The following is a 19,576-nucleotide window of genomic DNA, read 5'->3' on the forward strand; positions in this document are numbered from 1 at the left end:
ACCGGTGCCTCGGCGACCACCAAGCCTCATGGTCGGCGATCATAAAAAGGTAATATAGTCATTAATGCATTCTTTTTCCGCGGAGCTTGTTAGAGCTGGTGCCAGTAGATCATGCACGTACCTTACGGCTACGCTACATCTCCAACCATGAAGTCCGCTCGAGCCTAGCCTTGATCTTGGTACAATCTACAATTATCCGTCTGAACTTCCAAAGCAGAACTTAACATTCTTCCTCCATTTTTACACTTTATATCGAAAAGTAGGCGCCCGGTCGCCCATACTCAGAAGCTCCTCCTCGCTATACCCGTGCGCAACCCCTTCCGCGGCAGCCCTGTCACGCCTAGCATTAATCCTCCTGCAAATCAAATAGTACGTGATCGTCGTCAGCAGACCGAGTGCGATGAAAGTAAGGACAAGCGCATGTCCCAGACGGTATCGCGGAGAGTCCGAGCTGCGGTAAAAGTTCGACGCCGCCGCACCACCCATCGTCCCAACGCCGATCTGGATTGCAATCCCCACGGCTCGTTTGGCGACCGGTGCCCAGTTGTTGGAGGCTAGTGCGAGAAGACCCGGGACCGCTGTAGGAGTCAGTAACATATCGTTGGGTGGTAAAGACGGGTTACGGCTCACCCGGATAGAGTCCACAGGCAGCTATAAAGCACCCAGCATAGGTCAGTCCCGGAATGAAACTCGGCGGGGCAACAACGATGATAAATCCGACCAGAGCAATGATATAGCACGCCATCGTGAAGAAACTGCGCTGCTTGGTTTTATCGGCGAAGTAGCCAACCGAGATGCAGGAGATGGTTGCGGCGGCGTAGATGGGGATGGTTAGGAGTTGGGCAATCGCGGCGGAGTAGCCCAGTCCCTTGATGATTGTTGGAAGGAAGAGCGATAAGGCGTAGATTGCAGTGGCCTGGAGATATATCAGTCGTGGATCGACGGGTAAAGGGATTCCATTAGGGCTGGGGGACTTACCACGCCCCAGTAACCGAGGCAATGGAGTACTGTCTGTGAGGAACCATTAGCACTAGCTTCCAGTGGGCGACCGGGTACGGACCTGCCAGTCTAGCAGAGCTGCCTTAGCTTGTTTCCAATGCGACGAGTGTTTGTTCGTGGATTGGGCATTCGAGCTGACTCCGTCTGTTGCTGAGCTTAGGCTTGCCACCAGGACATTCCTTTCTTTATCGGTCAGGAAGGTCGCGGTCTTAGGTTCATCCCACACAAGCCAGAATGAGGCCACAGCAACGACGACGGTCAGAAGACCCTCTAGGATGAAGCTGACGAGATTAGTCGAGCTGCTGTGCGAGACTATAAGTCTGAGCTCTTACATCCATCGCCAGCCCTCTAGACCACCGACCCCGTCCATTTTCACGATGAGATAAGCTAGCAAACCAGAGAAGGCACCAGCCATGGATGCAGATGCGAAGATTAGGGCTAGTCGGAACTGAGCATTTGCCCGCGGATACCTATGAACATGAGTTAAGCGCTCGGTATGCTAACGGAACAAATGGGCGTACCAGAGGGAGATATAGAATGCCAGACCCGGGACTATGCAAGCGGGTCAGTAGAAACCTTCACTGGCATTAGATCAGGTCGCTTACAGAGTCCTGCCTCGGTCAAGCCTATATTGTTGATCAGCCATCAAGGACTATTTATCACGAGCAATCGTGGGCACACACCAAGGAAGAATCGGGCAGCCAACAAACCAGAGTAGTTGTGGACAATTCCGGTCAAGGTCATCACAATTCCTGCCGCCATCAGTCCCGATCTTGGAGTCACTCCCAGAACTAACCCCATGCCGTAACAATAGACGGAAGCCAGATACTCGGCTTCAGCCTCACCAGCAACAAGTTTGATAGGGGTTCCAAGAAGGAATACGGAAAAAAGAAGACAGTCAAACACCTCACCGGTCGCGTCAGCTCGGACTTTATCTGGCGTCAAAGGCTGCACTCACCAGTTGTATTGCTGTCCCACTAGTCCTAGGTCTTCTGGTAGTCCTTGGATCTTCGCATTTCCGATGCTGCCTGTACAGAGCGAGATGAATCAGTAGTGAACCAAGAGCTAGGGAATGCCGGGCCAACCTCGATCCAGAAAGCTCATAAGATAGAAGATGGCGAGGATGGGAATCACCCGAATATCGACTTTTCGCAGGATTCGGTTGAATTCCGCCGGTGAAACCGAACCATCGAGGTTATCTGTTGGCTCTACTGGGATCCTCTCGATCTGCTCGGTCGGGGTCGAGTCGCCGTCGTGGCGAGCCTTTGAGTCCATGGAAACGGAGACCACAATGTAAAGAGGTGAGAATACTTTGGAACTGCTCTGTTTCAATATCTTGTGCGAAATCCCCCTCATATATGAGCCGAGGGACAAGCGAAGGAAGCTTAGAGCTGGAGCAAGTCCGATGCGGAGAGGTTGGGGGGAGCAAGGGCGGGGGCGGGGAAGGAGAGCCCCGGATTTCCCGGCGGATCTTTTCTGTTTGCAGCCAGCCAATGATGTGGTAGAATCATTGGTAAACATGCAGGAAATGCTCCGAGATTCGCCAACACCTGTAGCAGGATCCTTGAACGATAACCCTTTTCGCGGTCGGTCACAGAGCCTGGCGGTCGAGGACATACTGCAGCCTGTTAAGCAGGCATAGAACCGAGCCCAAATTTGCATCGGTCGGGACATGAATAACTGAATACATCCTTAAAGCTAGGCATCCACACTGGACATGACACTGAATTCGGCCATGACCCCAAGGTGGTCCGTCACCCAGGGCTTGTCAAACCCCAGCTCCACAATCTGCCTTTGTTTATCCTCCCCCTCGACCAAGACATCCACTCCGAATCTCTCGAACTTGAGCAGCTCAAGGGAGCCCCGATGGAAGATCTTGTCCATCCGTGAACACCCGAACTGTACGCGCAGGCTGGTCGATGCCTGTTGGCCCCATGTATACCCCTCGGGCTCGTCCTCCTTCCCACCCAGCTCCAGATAAGCGTCTTTGAGATTGTTTTCTGTATGCAGTGTGCGATCGAACAGCTGGATGGCGTTAAAGTCGCCAGCAGAGATAGCAGCATCGACTCCGTCCTCATGCATGTATCGTGCGACTAGTTGAAGCTGTGCCGGGCGATAGGGCGGGTCAAACGCCATTGATTCGAGGTGCGTATTACAGAGGCGAATCCGATGCGCAGAACCAATGGTGACATCGACAAACAATCCATCGCGATCCATGCGTGTCTTGGAGTAGTGAACGCGAAAGACGGACGAAATCGGGAGCTGCTTACTAACCAAGACTGTCGTACCATACTGTGTCGTAGCCCAGTTGTCCGGGTTGATATCGGTAAGATAGAATCCATCTCGCACCCAGGATGTCACTGCAATGGTCTCGAGATCAGAAGGGGTGCATTCCTGCAGAAAGATGACAGGCGCGACCGTGGGTGAAAGATGGCTGATAAGCTGGTGCAGGTGGGCAAGCGCCGGTCGCATCCGGGCTTCGGCGAAGGGCAAGATAAAATCGATGTTCCAGCTGTAAAGTGCAATTCCAGTGATAGATGGAGTGTCCTGGCTGGTTGATAAAGATTGGGCAATCCATGTCGACGATGCGGGGTTGAACTTGTAGTGAGGCTGGGGGTACGGCTCGTCCAAAGGCCAGGGAACGGAGGTCTTCCGAAAGGCCACCATCTCCTTGACTGCTTGAGCGACGAGAGCGTCCATTCTGACCGATAGAGGATGGCGGGGATGAATGGATGATGGAAACGGGATGTTGAGGGATGAATGATGGTTGAGAAAGAAGCTTAAGAGGAGGGGCGGGGCTACCAAGGTTATTATAGTGGAGGCAAGCTTAACCAGATTCATAGGTAGTTATGTACATAAGCAGCACCCTTTGTCTCAGCACAAGGTTTCTCGAGTCTGCCTACCCCCGTCCCAGAACGACAAATCGTCCAGCTCAGTACCGGTAAGAGTCAGGCTCAGCCGCAGAATGGCCGACATGCTGCCCTCCCTGGCAACAGCCCTGTTCTTTGCACCCCTGCCCCCGATGGTGGCAATCTGCGGTACCTGTCCATCCGCCTCACCTCGTTCCCTACCCAACCAAAGGCGATTCAGTCCCAATCGACTCAGCAGTGCCGCCAGGACTGGCCGTAACAGGGGCAGGCAAGCGGCGATGATCCCGACGCCAACCTCAACCATGGACCAGAGGAGGTTAGAGGGAAAGATATCTAAACAAGGAACAGTCAGCTCAGTTAAATCAGGGAAATGATCAGGCCGACCGTACAAAATGCATCCGCCCTGTCTATATGGATATTTCTCAGCTGCGTAAACCGCATCACACTGGCCACACATCCCAGCCCTCCTGTCAAGAAGGCCACGATCAGACCGATCTTCTGCACAGCCCTCAAATGCAACTTCCGCACCTCCACCAGGGGAAGCACGAGAATAACAAAGTCCGTCGTGAAGTTAGGCACCGCTTTGCCACTAAACAACTTAGGCCGATCAAGGCACTAGCCCTCATGAAACGGGTCCCAGTTATTAGGAACGGGCAGACATCCGAAGAATGAAGTAAAGAGACATCCAGGCCACCACACTGCAATAACAACCCCAAGTACCGCCGCACTCCACTTGATAAACCGCGTCGGAAGGAGCGGATAGTACATGGTCAAGATGCTGACTTTGGTGATGGCCAGCGTTGTCGCGTAGAGATTGTACGCTGCAAAGAAATACATCTGCATCGTGGTGATTTCGGCCTGCGTGAGGAGGATGAGGGTGGATTGCGTGCCGAGATGATGTGGCCGTATGCAAGCGCAATGAGGGCGTAGAGACCCCATGCCACGGCCTATCAATGGAGTTGTTAGTACGGCATATCTGATTAATATGCGAGGAGACATACCAACGAGAGTATAATCAGCCAGTCGTCAAGATGCAGCCCCGTTCTCCGCCAGAAGCAGGCACCTTTCCGGACAATGACGAAGAACGTCGCCAAAGCAGTCACCGCTGTAACCTGCGCAAAGGATGGGCTTCGGGATTTCTGGGCCAGATACCCGGGCATGAGGTTGAACAGGGACTGGGACATGGCGAGGGGAGGCTGAGTCTCGAGCCCCAGGAAGCTCCAGTTTCAGATCTAAAGCAAGAAGAATATGCATGTGCTTAAAGAGCTTCGTCGCATTGTTCAAGATATTGCCGATGTTTAAGACCTTCCAATGCGCAACTTGTCAGCATACTCTCTAACAATTCCCATTCCGACGTGCCATAAGCAGTGACCAGAAACGGCCAGAATTTCAGCACCAGGTTGTCCTATTGCATTCCAAAAGCCCGAACCAAACTCTCTGCACCCATAATAATAGTACCAGACGCTCCCTCTGACTGATCTGCGTATCAGCGTGGGATTCGGCCTCCGCACGGACAGCCTGTACGACTTGATCTTTGTTCGTTCCTGTAACCTGCATCCAATTAAATGCTCACGCGCCAGCTAACATTATCCACTAGCTGTTATATAACCCAATCAGCATGGGTCTGCGCTTATTTTGTCCCAAGGGGATGGTTCCATCTGCATTGACGTGGGTGAGCCCCGGAAGCGGAACCCTCTGCAAGATAACTCCTTGTCGTGGGAGTCTGCGTGATTCATAGCCACGCAAGGCCAGTGCGCTGGGAGGATGATCAAGCGTTCCCAAAATTGCTCACAGCGTTATACCCGGTGCTGCTCATTGGATTCCTGACAAAATGTCACTCGGCACGCTACCCCTTGGCCGGTTCTATTTCCACCCCCAGTCGACAACCCCAGCCCAATAGAGCATGTCCATCTTATCATCCTGTCAGATTTGGGCCCCTCCGGAGTGGCAAAGCTCTCTCTAGCCTCTTGGCCCCTAAAGCATGCAAGATCCATACGGGTTTGGAGGAGGTATGCAAACGTCGAACTGTCCATTGTATTTGGTGGGCTTGACATTTTGGGGCTGCTAACTTCATTTGTACACCAGCAGGAGTTCGAAGCCCTTCTTAACTACGTTTCCTATTTTAGATGTATTTCTCGATCTGAATAATCCTTCACCCCGCAAGTCATGCGATTGTGATTACGTATGACCAGAGGATCTCAACTGTCGATGTAGCGTCGGTTTCCAGCCGGGGCATAGCGCGAACAAAGGCCGCGAGAGGAGCGAGTTCTCTCTACAGTCTGAAACCGGACAGCCGAACAATGAATCGGGGTTGACTCTTTGATTGATAGCGGCCCGGGATTCGAGCCATCTCATTCGGCGGAAGTGAGCAAAAGTCAGGAGTGTCAGAAGAGAAGAAAATGGTATTCCACGCTGCACTATGCCTATTAGTCTATCTTTAGTATATTCAACCCTACTGGTTAAGCGTGATGGCCGCTATCAAAGCCGACCCCACGCCTGACCCATCCTCCGCCGTAACCAGCTTGACCAAGTCATCCCCATCCGGCCAGTCCAGGATCTCTCGTAAGGCATGCTCTGTCCGCTCTCTGAACTGCGAGTACTTTTCGAATGTCGACCCGTCAACTCCGACAGCACACTCGGTGATCCCCTGCTTCCGGCACAACGCGGCAATTCCGCATGAATACAGCCTGGCGGCACGGGTGCACACAATCTCAGCGAGAAGACAGCACACTCTTGCTTCCTCATCTGTTGCCTCAATGCCGTACAACTCGTGCATTATTGACTTGGCCGCCTGCATCCGCTCTGCCTCTGTCCCGCCGGCTTCCATCTTGGACAACGACGCAGAGTCCATGGTCCCATAGCCCCGTAATCGATCGATTTCGGCGTCTGTAAAGAATCCAGAAGATTCATGCAGATGCAATAGCAGTAACCGCAGCAGTTCACCCATGTACATCCCCGCCACCATCTTCTCGTACGTCTGTTGCCCTGGCCGTACAGACGTCTCGTCGATCTCTTTGTCGAACCTCGTCCGGGGGAGGACCTTGTGTCCGTTGTCAAAGGCCCCGTATTCGCAGTTGATTGACACCAGTGCATCGCCCCCTGAATTCGAAGGATGGCCCGCAATTTTGGGAATTCGAGACACCCTCTCCATGTACGCAGCATTGCACCCCGTCGCAAAGATACTCCCCACCCTAATATCCGGGTTCTTATATGCAGAGGCGATCAGTGTCCCGACCGTATCATTAACCAACGCCACAAGCCGAACAGGGACTTTCCTCCTCTCAAACACCTCCTCGAGATGAGCGACGACATCCTCGCCCTCCACGCCAGAAATATCAAACCCCTTCGTCCACCGCTGCAGGACTCCATGCCGAATGTTCTCCTGTGTCACCGGGTACGAGAACGTAAAAGCAAGCGGTAGCTTCTCCCTATCCCCATTCCCTTTCACGAGGCTATGTTTGCTCAAGAAATCCTCCAGCTTCTCCGCGATAAATTCCCACAACTCTTCACCCTTCCCTTTCCGTAGATGGTCGGGAAGTTTATATTTATCTTGCTCGATCGTATACTCGCCCTTCTGCTCGGTGAGCGTGACATCGCAGATTCGGAGGTTTGTGCCGCCCATGTCGATGGCCAGGTATCGGCCCGTCTCATTGCCTGTAGGGAACGAGGGGACCCATGTTACGTTCATTGGCTGAAGCTTGTTAGCAGGTATCTTCTGATATTAAAGGGTGATGGGGATGTACAATTTCGCCATCGTCGCGTGTGAGACCGTCTTCGAGCTGGTGGACGAAGTGGTCGGTGATGCGCTTTAGAGAATGTGTGTCGACTTCGAACGATTTTCTGATGCTGTCGATTTCCTTGAGGATAGGGCTGGAGATGGCTGTCATAAACGGTCATGTCAGTTCTCCCCCCATTAACTCAGACGTGGCTCATTTACCTCTTTCGTTGATTACCGTCATTGTGTTAATTCGCTATTGGACTTAAGAAATGCTGTAGTGCTATTATGATTAAAAGGGATTATGAATAGAGATAGAATAGAAAAAAATCTTAACAGTTCAAGGTCCAGGTAAGGGCTGCCTATATTTATCCCCTTGCTACAGGTATACCAGGTGAAGACACTTCAATTTTCTGGCATCTTCCTTGGTCCACCTAGATAATCCTGCTGCCCTAGATGACGCGAGCCTTTCGCTTCATGTACACCCAATCGGGTAATTTGCGCCCGATGATGTAATGTCTCCATCACCCCATCGGGCTGGTGTATTCCGCCAGCAGGGACACCATGCGATCGGTATCCCGAGTTCAACAATGCCTGGAAGTAATCCCGACCAGTTGATACGAGGGTTATATGGTCCCGATAAGGGTCCCGCTCACGTCATGGTGATGTCCCAACCGCGGCTCAGCGGTGTCAACCGTGGACCGGGTGCGATGCCGGCCAGCACTCACCTCGATCTCAGCCCCACCAGCCTCAGCCTTGGTTGTTATGCTGACCATCAGGGTACTCTCCCGGTCCTTGATCGCCTTGATTATCTCTCTACGGCGTACCCATATGCCCGTTATAGCTGCCCGCCCCCACGCTACGCCAGACCCGAGCGAAACCTCCACTGCACCGGATATTCATCGACCTTCTAATATATATCTGTGTGGTAGTGTCAAGGTCAAGCTGACTGCTTGTAAAATCGATCTTCAACATAGCCAGATAGCCCTCATTTTCGTTTCTCTCCTTGCAAACGCTCTGATGTTAGGGCTCCATCGACCCTAACCTCAATTAATACAAATGGTCACGATGCTTATTATGTCCCACGAGTATAGGGCTGTGCCGGTCGTTTCATTCCTTCGACCAACATTGACAAGAGGTATAGCAAGGATGCCTCGTTTGCCAAGGTCTCTACTGTCCGCAGGCACAAAATAGTGGATACGTACCTATTGGTCTATACCGTATGACTGCGACCGGGCAGGTATAAGTAAAATCTAAAGCATCCATGGATGTGAGTGGAATGATTGGAGCATTCTGCAGTTGTTTCATGCAAGAACATGCCGCTGCTTGGTCAACTCTGCTAGAAAAGTACTGCACGGCCCTCCAGTCTCCAATGCATAGCAAACAAAGCTGCATTTAACCCCGCGATGTTCTTCTGCTGCTTCACCGACACTTGTCATCGTTTTCTTTGCAATAGCCTCATTTCGGATACATGTCAAATATGAGCACTCGCAGATGGCTCCCCACCCGTTTGCATGGAGAGAACCACAATGCATTCGGGTGTCTCTTACTCGAAGAGAGTTACGGCCACTGCATGGGAAGAGCCCGTTACCAAGCCAGGATGTAGTCCTTGAGGCCATGAAGCACAACCTTTCTCTTCCATCAGAGCGGGATCGATCTGAGCCATCCTGTGTTCTGGACTTGGGCTACGTCTACAGACAGTATCGACGCTGGAGGAGTCTACTGCCAGACGTGAAACCATTCTACGGTATGTCCCCTCGAATGGCAGATAGCTACGTTACTAATTGCGGATGTCAGCGGTCAAGTGTAATCCCGACGTCAAGGTCATCCAACTCCTTGCGTCGCTCGGTGCTGGCTTTGACTGTTCGTCCCGGAGCGAGATCGACCTAGTGCTATCACAAGGCGTACCGCCGCAGGAGATCATCTTCGCCAACCCATGCAAGAAGGCATCCGATCTTGTCTTTGCGCACAGGTCCGAGGTCAAGTGGGTGACGTTTGACAATGACGCTGAACTGCACAAGATCAAACGGTGCCTACCTGATGCCCAGCTTGTCCTGCGATGTGCAGCCTCCGACCCGTCAGCGATGTACTCTATGAGCGCCAAATTTGGGGCATCTCCAAGGACATCTTTCGATCTACTTCGGACCGCAAAGTCACTCGATCTGCCTGTCGTGGGCGTAAGCTTCCATATTGGGTCCGGGGCGAAGGATTCAATGGCCTTTGACATAGCGATCCAAGACTCACGCACCGTCTTTGATGCTGGAGTAGATGCCGGACATAGTATGCGCCTCCTTGATATAGGTGGAGGTTTCTCGAGTGATAGCTTTGATGCCATGGCGCGTACCATTCGATCGTCCCTAGATACGCATTTTGGTGGTCTCGACATCGAATTCATCGCTGAGCCAGGCCGTTACTTTGTCCAAGGCGCCATGACTTTAGCCACCGAGGTGATCTCACGTCGAGATGCCAGTGAAAATGAGTCTGACAAGGAGAGGAGACATATGCTGTACTTAAACGACGGCATATGGGGATCATTTAGTTCCAATCTTTTTGAATCTGGTCCTCAACCACGCGTTCTCTGCGCATCTGGCAGGTTCTATCCTGCCGTCAACACAAATGATATGCACAAGTACACTCTTTGGGGCCCGACATGTGACGAGACAGACTGCGTTCTAAAGTCTGTGGACCTGCCTGGCTCGCTAGGGCCTGGTGACTGGCTTTATTTTCCAAACATGGGTGGTAAGCTGATACCTGCCGTAATATGCTTGATTCTGAGCACTGATTAGTTGGTCCAGCGTACTCGACGTGTCTTACGACGAGGTTTAATGGATTCGATAGCGCTAGGAAGGTAGTATACGTATCATCGGATCCTGCGGCTGAGGGGCATACGAAAGTACTTTGATGAGTTTCGGGATCATCCAACAGCCTTTTTCAATAGGATGGAAAGTGTACGAAGCCCTTAACTTGGTCTTGGTTTCTTGTTGCCTGGGGTCTCGTTGGACTAATGCTTCAATTGTTTCTTGCTTCGAGTTGGCGGATTTATATATGTTGTGTCTCAGCCCTAACCTAGAGCCCAGTCCCAGAACCGTTGATTCCAGCTCAGCCGCAAAACAACCCATGACCACTTGCAGATCATAAGCTCTCTATTGCATCTGACTAAAACGATTTGTTGCTGATCATGTTACGTCCGATGTATACTATAAACAGGCGTATGCGTATCTGGCACCCGGGGTTAAGCCGGAAATGGGTCCACCTACCACCTTGAGGGCCCACATGATGCAATCTTTTTATCAACACCAACTCTCTTCTTAACACAGCAACACAGCATCATGTTGAACATTCCCACCTCCACACACACGGTCTCCGTCTCGGTCATTGACCCGTACGTCTAGCATTCCAATTCCAGACCTTAGCTCACTCTAGCAGCGGCGTCCGCCTGGACTTGCCGGCCTCCTGGTTCATCGAACCGGAAATCAAAGGCCACGAGCGCCTCATAGTCCCCGCCTATTCCTTCCTGATCACCCACCCATCAGGTCAAAAGCTGCTCTTTGACCTCTCCGTCCGGAAGGACTTTGAGAATCTCGCTCCAGAGCTGGCGAGCCTCCTTACCGACCCATCCAGCCCAGCAACACTGACAGCCCCTCACAATGTGTCCGATGTCCTTGTTGAGAATGGAGTTCGATTAGACGAAATCAATGCTATTATTTGGTCGCACTTCCACTTCGACCACGCGGGCGACCCCTCGCTCTTCCCCGCCAGCACCGACCTGATCGTTGGACCGGGCTTCACCAGCAGTCATGCACCAGGCTACCCCGAGAAGCCAGATGCGCCCGTCTTAGCGAGTGACTGGAAGGGCAGAAAGCTGGTCGAGATGGACTTTACCAACCATCCGAACGGGCAGCTATCCATCGGTAAGTTCAGGGCGATCGACTGGTTCGGCGACGGCAGTTTCTACCTGCTGCATACGCCCGGCCACAGCGTGGACCATATGTGCGGTCTTGCTCGTGTGCAAGAAGACTCGTTTATTCTAATGGGAGCCGTACGTTCCCTTCACTGTTGGAAAACCAAGTGCTAATAGATACTGCAGGACTCCGCCCACCACCCCGGCGAATTCCGACCAACGGAGCTGAATCCCATCCCAGCCATCGTGCGGCCAAATCCCCTACCACGGAACCCCCGGTACGCCAGTCTCTGTCCCGGTGATATCTTTGAGACACTCGGCCACGAAAAAGACAACACCTGCACGCCTTTCTACCGCCCCGGAAAGCGCTTCACACACGACGTCGACGAGTGCATTTCGAGCATCGAGGGACTGGCTGGATTCGACGAGAGCGAGGATGTCTTCGTCGTCATCGCGCACGACCATTCTCTTTTGCCTATCTTCAGTGGTGAGGAGGATGGCGATCAGGGATGGCTTTTCCCCAAGCGTTCTTTGGACGGATGGAAGGAGGCGGGTCTCAAGGGTAGAGGGATGTGGCGCTTCCTGGCGGATTTTGAGGAGGCGGTTGCTGATGTTTGATCGAAATTGTCTTTGCAATCAAGATAAAAGTTATCTAGGTACATCGGAGTTATCTATAAAGGGGTCAGATTTGAGGTATCCAAAGTACGAATTGCATGCTTTTGATGTCCCCTATAATGATGCATGGATGCAAGGGCACCTGCTCTGTTAACAACGGCAATAGACCTCCTCTACAACAGCGGTAGCGTCATCGCCCGTGACTGGCACGTTGATATCTAGTCTCACGATATTCCTGCTGCTTCCTCTGAGGCCCATAGATCGCAGGTAGCCAAACGCAAGAGTGCTGATGCCGAGGCAATGTCAATGACTGCAGATGACGTATTCCGGCCATCTCTGAGTGAAGCGCGATATGCCCCCGATTGAAGGCATAGGAGTTATCCTGTTGTAAAGTTAGTCTGCATGGTGAAGCTGCCTCCCCAATTCGCTGCCAGTTTTGGGCGCGGGCAATATACACTAAATCATGGCTACCACCGTCCAGCCCATATATCAAGCCAGAAGCTGGCTAGGTAGGTAGAACTAAGTTGTAATAGGCAAGTCACCTTTCAGGACCTTTAGTATCTCATCACCCATTACTTTCAAAAACCGAGCACATACGACCACAGGGTGTGGAGAACAGGGCTTCCCGTCCGCTCAGCCGTACTTAAGCCACACGCCGGCTGGTTAGTAGTATGGTGGGTGACCACATGCGAATCCCAGCTGTTGTATGTTTTTTTTTTGGTTTTGTTTGTTTATGGATAGGCCATTTTATTGTCTTTGCTACCGCCGCCAACCTACCTCTTGGGTAGGAAATTTCATTCCAGACGCAGCTCCGGTAGGAGAAGATTGGGCCTCGTAGGGTGTGTTGTCCTTGCGTTCGGGCGTGCCACTTGATGACAACAGCAATGACGCCTGCGCCTCTGGTATTGTCACCGCCCCGCTTGTCGAGACCCAAAGAGCGTGCGGCGGGGGACAGAAGTTCCTGTTGCCTCACAAAAACGGAGTTTTTTGGACTTAGGATGTTATTGATGCTCATCACGAGAGCCGGACGCGACGTTCGAGATCAGCATTGGGGTTGCATATTCACGCGAGGTGGAGATCCGTCATTGAGACGTCACCAACGTACAGCAGTGGCAGTTCCTCTCCGGATAAGCTTCACAAGCCGAGTCCATCGCAACCATGCTCCCAGAATAGGCGTTATCGAGATGCATGCTTGGGCCGGGGAGGTCAAAGCGCCAACTGACACGGTGAAAATGACTGAGAGTGTAGTCCCCATAGTCGCCTGCAGTGGTGTTGCATCAGGATCCTTGGTCATTTTTCAAGTGAAGTCATCGGCAAGGTTTGGAGAAAAGAAGTGCAGGGCGTCGAAGACAGCCGAATTCTGATTAACAGCATGAATCTCCTTGATGAAAGCTACGATTGAGTCGGCACCGTTCCTTTTGTCCATCTTTATAGAAGGCGTCGAGGCAGGTGCGATCTGCCAGCCACCAAGTCTGTTGACAGGTTCTGTTTCCTCTGCGACTCTACCCAGAAGCTCGCTTCGTCAGTGACATCTTGCAGCAACTTGAATGAGAGCCCTACGATAGGCAAGGGAGCAGTTGAGCCGCATGAAGTGTGCCCGTTAGTCATGGGGAGTAGGTGACGAATGAAATTCTCGACATTCTGTTGGCCTGGAAGTCATAATGCAGGGAAAGTAGAAGCCCAGTGGCAGGACAATCTCCTTACTGATCGACCGTTTGATCCAAGCCGCGGAATTCAGGCAGTCTCCCACGTCAGGGCGTGAGGACTTCCGGCCCAACAGGCCTCGGTGTTAACATGAGAGGGGCTGTATCGGGTCGCGGGAGGCCGATATTAGTTGATCGCCTATTGTTATCTTCACGCCCATGGGATAGAGTAGACTGGCGCTATACAGTGCTCAAGAATGAATCATCTCAAAGTGACCAGGGGTAAGCATAGAATGATGCATTGGTCAAGTGTCAGCCACCGCGACGCCTCGGTGAACGCAAGCGAGGCGCTAGTCCTGAATCGGTCTTAATGCTTGACGGTCTTGGCGTGTCTTGGCGTGTCTCCCCCCGCGCGCAGCGAGCTCTCCCACCACTGGCCACTGGATATCGACCTTGACAGAAGATAGACAGCCAGTATCGAGCTAGACGCGTCGCCTACCCTCTTTTCTTAATGCCTACTCCATTGTACAGCAATTGGTGCTCCTGAGGCCGAATGCGGCTACCGTCTGCTCAAACATCGATTACCCAACGATGTCGTCATAGCATCTCTCCATATATCTCCGCACTCCACTGCTCACCACCTTACAATCAATATTCCCCATCAACAGCTACATGAACAATGTCCATCTACGAAAGCATCTCCAGTGTGAGCGACCGGCACAGCCAGATTCTCGCCGAGCTCAGAACGATCGGCAACGCGCCCGAGGATCTGAGGTCCCACCGCGCCTTCCTCTCAGACCTGCAGGGCCAGCTCGCAAGAACAAACAAGAGTCTCGAAGAAATCAAGAAGTACACCCAGATCGAGCGCGAAAAACATGAAAAATACCGCGACAGCACGGTCCGGCGCCTGATGTACCGCGCAACAGGGAAGGGCGCAGCCTTCGAAGAAAAAGCCGACCAGGAAATGAAAGACTACTACAGCGCGCTCGAGAAGGAGAACAAGCTGAAGGGGGAAAAAGAGATGCTCGACGCACAGGTCCGCGAAGCTACCGAGGAACAAAAGGAGCTTGAAGCCGCTGCGACTAGATGCTCGAAGTTACAGGATGAACTGGACGCCATGTACAAGCGGCTCTTCGAGGGCCCGACCTCTGAATTCCCCGAGGAGGACGAGCAGGAGAATGCCACTAAAGCTGTCGAGACCCACCATCGCGAGTTGAAGAAGCAGCTCAACGGCACCGCTAAAGCAGCGCAGTGCCTAGCACGAGCGCAAATCCCCATCAAGGAAGCGCTGGTGCATATCTTTCAAGCCCGGCGCGCCTGCGAGACAGACATGTACGGCTTCGGCGGGGCATTAGCCGACTACCGGCAGCAGAACCACCTCTCAAATGCACAACAAAAGGTCAGCCAGATTCAACTGCTCGTTTCTCAAGCCATACAGCTCGACTCGGAGGTTCGCCCTCTCCCGCGGATGAGCATCGTGCAGCTGGACATGATCAGCTCAATTCTGTTCGACAACTTCCTCTTCAACATGGGGTTCCTGAACATGATCCAGGACTCGTACAATGAAGTCAAGTACGCCGAGGGATTCCTGCTCAGTCAGATAAGGCAGGCGAAAGCGCGTGAGGATACCCTGCGGCACCAGTTCCAGGATTCTGCGAGGTGCCTTGAGAGCGCGCGGAAGGATCTAAGGAAGATTAGAGAGGAAGCTTTTATGAGGGCTGCGGATCCGCCGCCGCCGTATGTTGAGGGGACGCCGAGGGCGATGCCTGTGGGGGAGTAAGACCCCTGGGGTAAAATGATACTTGGTTTGTTCTTAAAAATCGTTGTTCAGAGTCTTTTATTCCGATGTATTGTTTCTGGCGTTGTCTTAGGTTTATTATCACCATTAGCCTAAATCTCAAGAATGATGACATCCCTCACTTCCGTTCTAAATCACCCGCTACGGAGAGATTCCGCAGAGATACACCAAATGAATACAGCGCAGGCGCGGACTTCCATTACCTCCCGCAAGGAAACACTGCTTGAGAATAAGTTTGATGTTCGCGTCTCGTCGTAAAGTTGGAGCTGGAGGCCGGTGGAGTCTTCCGCATCAGGAAAGAGCATATCGCCGACATGGATTCTTGGCAACCGAGGCCCCCATATCGCCGACTCACGATCAATGTATGGCCCCCGTACCCCGTAGATTGTTTTCTTCCGCGATACTTACTTTTTCTTCACATATCTTATCTTCTTTTCAAGCTTTCCTCTAACTGCAAAGTAAAGACCACAAGATGAAACTCGCTCGCTCGCCGTGCCTCCTACAGGTTCTTTCTAGTGGCAGGAGTCGTTCCCGAGCTTCGGCTTCCCAATGCACGAGGCTCCCTTTTATTCCAGATTCGAGACAGATCAGACACTCCTCCAACTGGGAGAAAAGCACAGCGAAGACATTACCAAGTACCCAACTCCAAGTACAAGAACAAAAGAGCAACAAGCTCGACTACGTCCTGTACGGTCACCAACACCATTGCACAACCCCACTGGAACTAACTTTGCGCGTCACATAGAACGAAAACCGATGCCCTGATCGCCTGGGCCCGCAACGGCTCCCTGTGGCCCCTCTCTTTCGGACTCGCCTGCTGCAGCGTCGAAATGATGCATACATCTATGCCCCGATACGACCAGGACCGCCTGGGCATCATCTTCCGCGCCTCGCCGCGACAAGCAGACGTCATCATCGTGGCAGGAACGTTAACGAATAAGATGGCGCCCGCGCTGCGTCAGGTCTACGACCAGATGCCGGAGCCGCGATGGGTGATCAGTATGGGGAGTTGTGCGAATGGTGGCGGGTATTATCACTATAGCTATAGTGTCGTTCGCGGGGTCGATCGGATTGTGCCGGTGGATGTCTATGTGCCTGGATGTCCGCCGACACCGGAAGCTTTGCTGCAGGGTATCTTCACATTGCAAAGGAAGATCAGGCGAACGCCCGTGACGAGGATGTGGTATCGGAAGTGACGGAGGCAGCTTATTTGAGTCGAAATATGTATCATAAACTGGGGGCATCATTTGCTGGTGGCACTAGACTTAGATCGTTGTCCAGGAACTCATCGTTCAAGAAGGTCGAGAAGGGGAATAGAGTGTTCATGCCGATGAGCTCCGCCTCACCTGGCATGATGTCGGTCATTGTGAATCCGCTTGACGTGCGCAAGTGGTGCAGTTCCTTCTCTGCCGTATGTGTTTGATCTGCGCTTTCCTGTTGACCATACGCACTAGACGGAAGTGGAGGCTCAAGAGGAACGTCACAACCCCGTGCTATCAGAATTCGAGCGAATAGCCGATAATATAAAAGTCCCGGATGCCAGTAATCGACGAGCCTACTCAAGACCAGCATGCACAGACGCGCTCTGTGCCCTGAGATCTCATATACTTCAGAGTCAGGTCTACGCGTATTGGCAATAAGTACCGACAAAGCGCAGAAAGTTGCTGGCAACCTGGAATGGTTAGTCGGCACCCACACGAGGAAAGGATCACCTACACTCGTAGGGGATATGCAGTCAGGAGCTCCGATGACAGAATATTCTCCAGGATCCTGACAATCTCAACCGCGGCCGCGAAGACTGGAGTTCCTGCTGCCATTACTCCTGGGTTTTGGAAATGATTACGCCGCAATATGATCTCGAACGCCCTACAATGATTAGCACAGTGCAAACACGCATCAATAGTGGAAAAAATGCGTACCAGTACGTCAAGTTGAGGATGGTGGCTAGAAACCCGTTCTGAAGGGTGAAGGCGGAATTTCTACATTGCAGCTCCTCCGGCAACGATGACCTCCAGGACACCAAACTCTCAATGTCGCCCAAAGCCACTGATGGATCTGGATGCCGGGTATGGAACAGTCGATGGCAGTTACTTACTTCGAAGAGTTAGTAGCCTGACAGGGGACAATACTATGACTTACCTCGTAAGCAAAGATCCGCCAGGTAAATAGTATGCAGTCGGTGTTCCTTGGCCATGTCACCAGTTAAGCTAATACCATCCAGCAGGCCATTGTCATCAAAATCCCGCTCTGTCACGGGCCTTGCTGTGCAATAGGCGTCATTGACGTGGGGAATGCGTTCCAATTGTACCGCGGTTGAAATGTCGTGGCTCTGAGAATTCTATTAGCTAGGTCTAGTCCGGTACGGAGTATACAGGGCAGCCCACGTAGATGGTCCACCACAAGCGCCTCCACAGCCCCCTCTTCGGCCCGGCAAGCGACGAATATGTTTTCCTGTATAAGGTTAGCAGAGCATACACACGTAGAAGGTAGGACTAACATACTCTTGATGCATTCCCAAGGACTGCGCAAGATCAACGCTTATCCCAGACCAGTACCACATGTCCTTCTGTTGCGTAGGCGACTCCCACCAAAAGGACAAACAGTAGAGCGACTGGATAACAGCTATGGCATCGGTCTCATACCCAGCATCGTAGATCGCTTTGGCCCGTTGGTAAGTGGTAAATGTCGCCATATATCTGTTGTCGAAACCAGCGTCCGCAATTGCCGAGGGCTCGCAATGTAGGAACGCCACTAGATAGATGGCCTGTAGAAGTAGCGGCGAGACATGTCCATTCTGGAACTTCGAGTAGAAATCCTTTCGGTCAATGATGGGGGCCACCGGGTAGATCAACCCAAAGAACGTGCGGATCAGCTTTTCGCTGGCGCTGCTGTTCAGGGTGTCGAAAGCACCAAGCTCGTCAAGGCGTGCACGCTCCTTCTGCGCATAGTTGGCAACTAGCCGCCGAGTTGGTGATCCGAGCCGGTCGACATGAGGCAGTCGACTGCTGCCCATGCGGGGGTTGTAATCTTCATGGTGGTCATCGAGCTGGTTACGGGTATACTCAAGGTTGAAGTAGTCGCCATAATACGTTGTCCGACTCGCCTGGGGTTCGCTCGGACTTGCCTGAGGCTCTGGGAGTTGGATTAATGGAGGAGATCCCTCTCCGCTGCCTTGACAATGGAAAGTGGCTGGCGATCGCAAGGAGGACAATTCCGTGCTTGTCTCCGGAGTATCAGGGGCTGGGCCAAACGAGTGCCGAAAGCCAGAGCGCCTGACGGGGCCGCGTTTGTGTCTGCCCAGCGTCAGTTGCCGGACGTCCTGTGAGAACACCTCACCTGCAGGCAGACGTACTTTCCGCGTCTCGACACAATCGGCTCACAGTCTTGCCCAGTGGCCCGACAGCGAGAGCAGGGCGCCTCGTCAGTCCGGTCGCAGCGGACTCGGCGTTGGTTGCAAGACCTGCAGGCGACTTTGGCCTTGGATTGTGGCATCGCGATGGTTGCGAATGGAGAGTGCAGGAAGGAGGAGGAGTCCAGACGCGGAAAGACCCCGGCAGTCACGTGGCTGCCTCCAGCATCGTTGTCCGATTTCACTACGCAGGTCGAATGCAGCCATTGATACCCTCAATCTGTCGATGCACGCATCCTCTAGAATTGTACTGGAATGCCCTGCTGGCTATCAGACTTTACGAGAAGACATCCCGGACATGCTGATAAGCGAGACCTGTCCCGATAGCGATGGTTGCGATCATACCGACGCGATTGTGGCTACCAAGACAGGTGGAGCTTCTCTGCCGACGGACAGTCCAAGTGTGAAAACAAACATGTACATCAAAACCATCCAGCTCGCGCCGGTTCATTAACACATAGTATAAGTCTAAGTCTATCCAAAAGATAAGTCTAGAAAGTCTATAAGGGGGTATTCGCTCAAGTTAAATTCGCTCAAATGACAACGCCAGCAGTGCAGTAGAATAGGAGGTCTAGGCCCGCTAGCGTCCTTGTTGAAAGGGATCATGAGGATGATTGAGAAATCAT

General features: G+C 52.5%; 9 protein-coding genes across 9 annotated transcripts; 4 read left to right on the forward strand and 5 right to left on the reverse strand.

The window, feature by feature from the left end:
* Positions 1-240: 240 nt before the first annotated feature.
* Positions 241-2,274, reverse strand: BDW74DRAFT_183932 (uncharacterized protein; the record flags this gene model as incomplete). The annotated part of the gene is made up of 11 exons (XM_073730652.1): positions 241-578; positions 631-916; positions 979-1,011; positions 1,061-1,280; positions 1,332-1,469; positions 1,521-1,551; positions 1,605-1,625; positions 1,683-1,751; positions 1,796-1,905; positions 1,958-2,027; positions 2,085-2,274. 11 exons carry the CDS (start codon positions 2,272-2,274, stop codon positions 241-243), a joined length of 1,506 nt encoding a protein of 501 aa, XP_073577916.1.
* Positions 2,275-2,683: 409 nt separating this feature from the next.
* On the reverse strand, positions 2,684-3,859 carry BDW74DRAFT_163848 (endonuclease/exonuclease/phosphatase family protein). Its single transcript, XM_073726163.1, has one exon. It carries the CDS (start codon positions 3,838-3,840, stop codon positions 2,698-2,700), a length of 1,143 nt encoding a protein of 380 aa, XP_073577917.1. The 5' UTR covers positions 3,841-3,859; the 3' UTR covers positions 2,684-2,697.
* A 367-nt stretch (positions 3,860-4,226) lies between these two features.
* Positions 4,227-5,053, reverse strand: BDW74DRAFT_189457 (uncharacterized protein; the record flags this gene model as incomplete). Its single annotated transcript, XM_073731977.1, has 3 exons — positions 4,227-4,484; positions 4,521-4,706; positions 4,871-5,053. 3 exons carry the CDS (start codon positions 5,051-5,053, stop codon positions 4,227-4,229), a joined length of 627 nt encoding a protein of 208 aa, XP_073577918.1.
* A 1,216-nt stretch (positions 5,054-6,269) lies between these two features.
* BDW74DRAFT_118319 (uncharacterized protein) lies at positions 6,270-7,943 on the reverse strand. Its single transcript, XM_073721949.1, has 3 exons — positions 7,807-7,943; positions 7,613-7,749; positions 6,270-7,560 (listed from the first exon to the last, which is right to left on the reverse strand). The coding sequence occupies exons 1-3, from the start codon at positions 7,826-7,828 to the stop codon at positions 6,322-6,324; spliced, it is 1,398 nt and encodes a 465-aa protein (XP_073577919.1). The 5' UTR covers positions 7,829-7,943; the 3' UTR covers positions 6,270-6,321.
* A 1,258-nt stretch (positions 7,944-9,201) lies between these two features.
* On the forward strand, positions 9,202-10,486 carry BDW74DRAFT_171658 (type III PLP-dependent enzyme; the record flags this gene model as incomplete). The annotated part of the gene is made up of 3 exons (XM_073727350.1): positions 9,202-9,331; positions 9,382-10,323; positions 10,380-10,486. The coding sequence occupies 3 exons, from the start codon at positions 9,202-9,204 to the stop codon at positions 10,484-10,486; spliced, it is 1,179 nt and encodes a 392-aa protein (XP_073577920.1).
* Positions 10,487-10,700: 214 nt separating this feature from the next.
* On the forward strand, positions 10,701-12,346 carry BDW74DRAFT_189460 (MBL fold metallo-hydrolase). The gene is made up of 3 exons (XM_073731978.1): positions 10,701-10,966; positions 11,011-11,623; positions 11,672-12,346. The coding sequence occupies exons 1-3, from the start codon at positions 10,914-10,916 to the stop codon at positions 12,101-12,103; spliced, it is 1,098 nt and encodes a 365-aa protein (XP_073577921.1). The 5' UTR covers positions 10,701-10,913; the 3' UTR covers positions 12,104-12,346.
* A 1,868-nt stretch (positions 12,347-14,214) lies between these two features.
* Positions 14,215-15,651, forward strand: BDW74DRAFT_118333 (uncharacterized protein). The gene has a single exon (XM_073721950.1). It carries the CDS (start codon positions 14,423-14,425, stop codon positions 15,521-15,523), a length of 1,101 nt encoding a protein of 366 aa, XP_073577922.1. The 5' UTR covers positions 14,215-14,422; the 3' UTR covers positions 15,524-15,651.
* BDW74DRAFT_189462 (NuoB/complex I 20 kDa subunit family protein) lies at positions 15,652-16,737 on the forward strand (the record flags this gene model as incomplete). Its single annotated transcript, XM_073731979.1, has 2 exons — positions 15,652-16,228; positions 16,287-16,737. Exons 1-2 carry the CDS (start codon positions 16,014-16,016, stop codon positions 16,735-16,737), a joined length of 666 nt encoding a protein of 221 aa, XP_073577923.1. The 5' UTR covers positions 15,652-16,013.
* Positions 16,738-16,752: 15 nt separating this feature from the next.
* On the reverse strand, positions 16,753-19,033 carry BDW74DRAFT_189464 (Zn(II)2Cys6 transcription factor; the record flags this gene model as incomplete). The annotated part of the gene is made up of 7 exons (XM_073731980.1): positions 16,753-17,213; positions 17,258-17,407; positions 17,461-17,635; positions 17,681-17,870; positions 17,926-17,992; positions 18,043-18,834; positions 18,894-19,033. The coding sequence occupies 7 exons, from the start codon at positions 19,031-19,033 to the stop codon at positions 16,769-16,771; spliced, it is 1,959 nt and encodes a 652-aa protein (XP_073577924.1). The 3' UTR covers positions 16,753-16,768.
* Positions 19,034-19,576: the final 543 nt, after the last annotated feature.

Source organism: Aspergillus multicolor (assembly GCF_047715735.1).
Source record: "Aspergillus multicolor strain CBS 133.54 unplaced genomic scaffold BDW74scaffold_53, whole genome shotgun sequence".
Lineage (NCBI taxonomy): Eukaryota > Fungi > Ascomycota > Eurotiomycetes > Eurotiales > Aspergillaceae > Aspergillus > Aspergillus multicolor.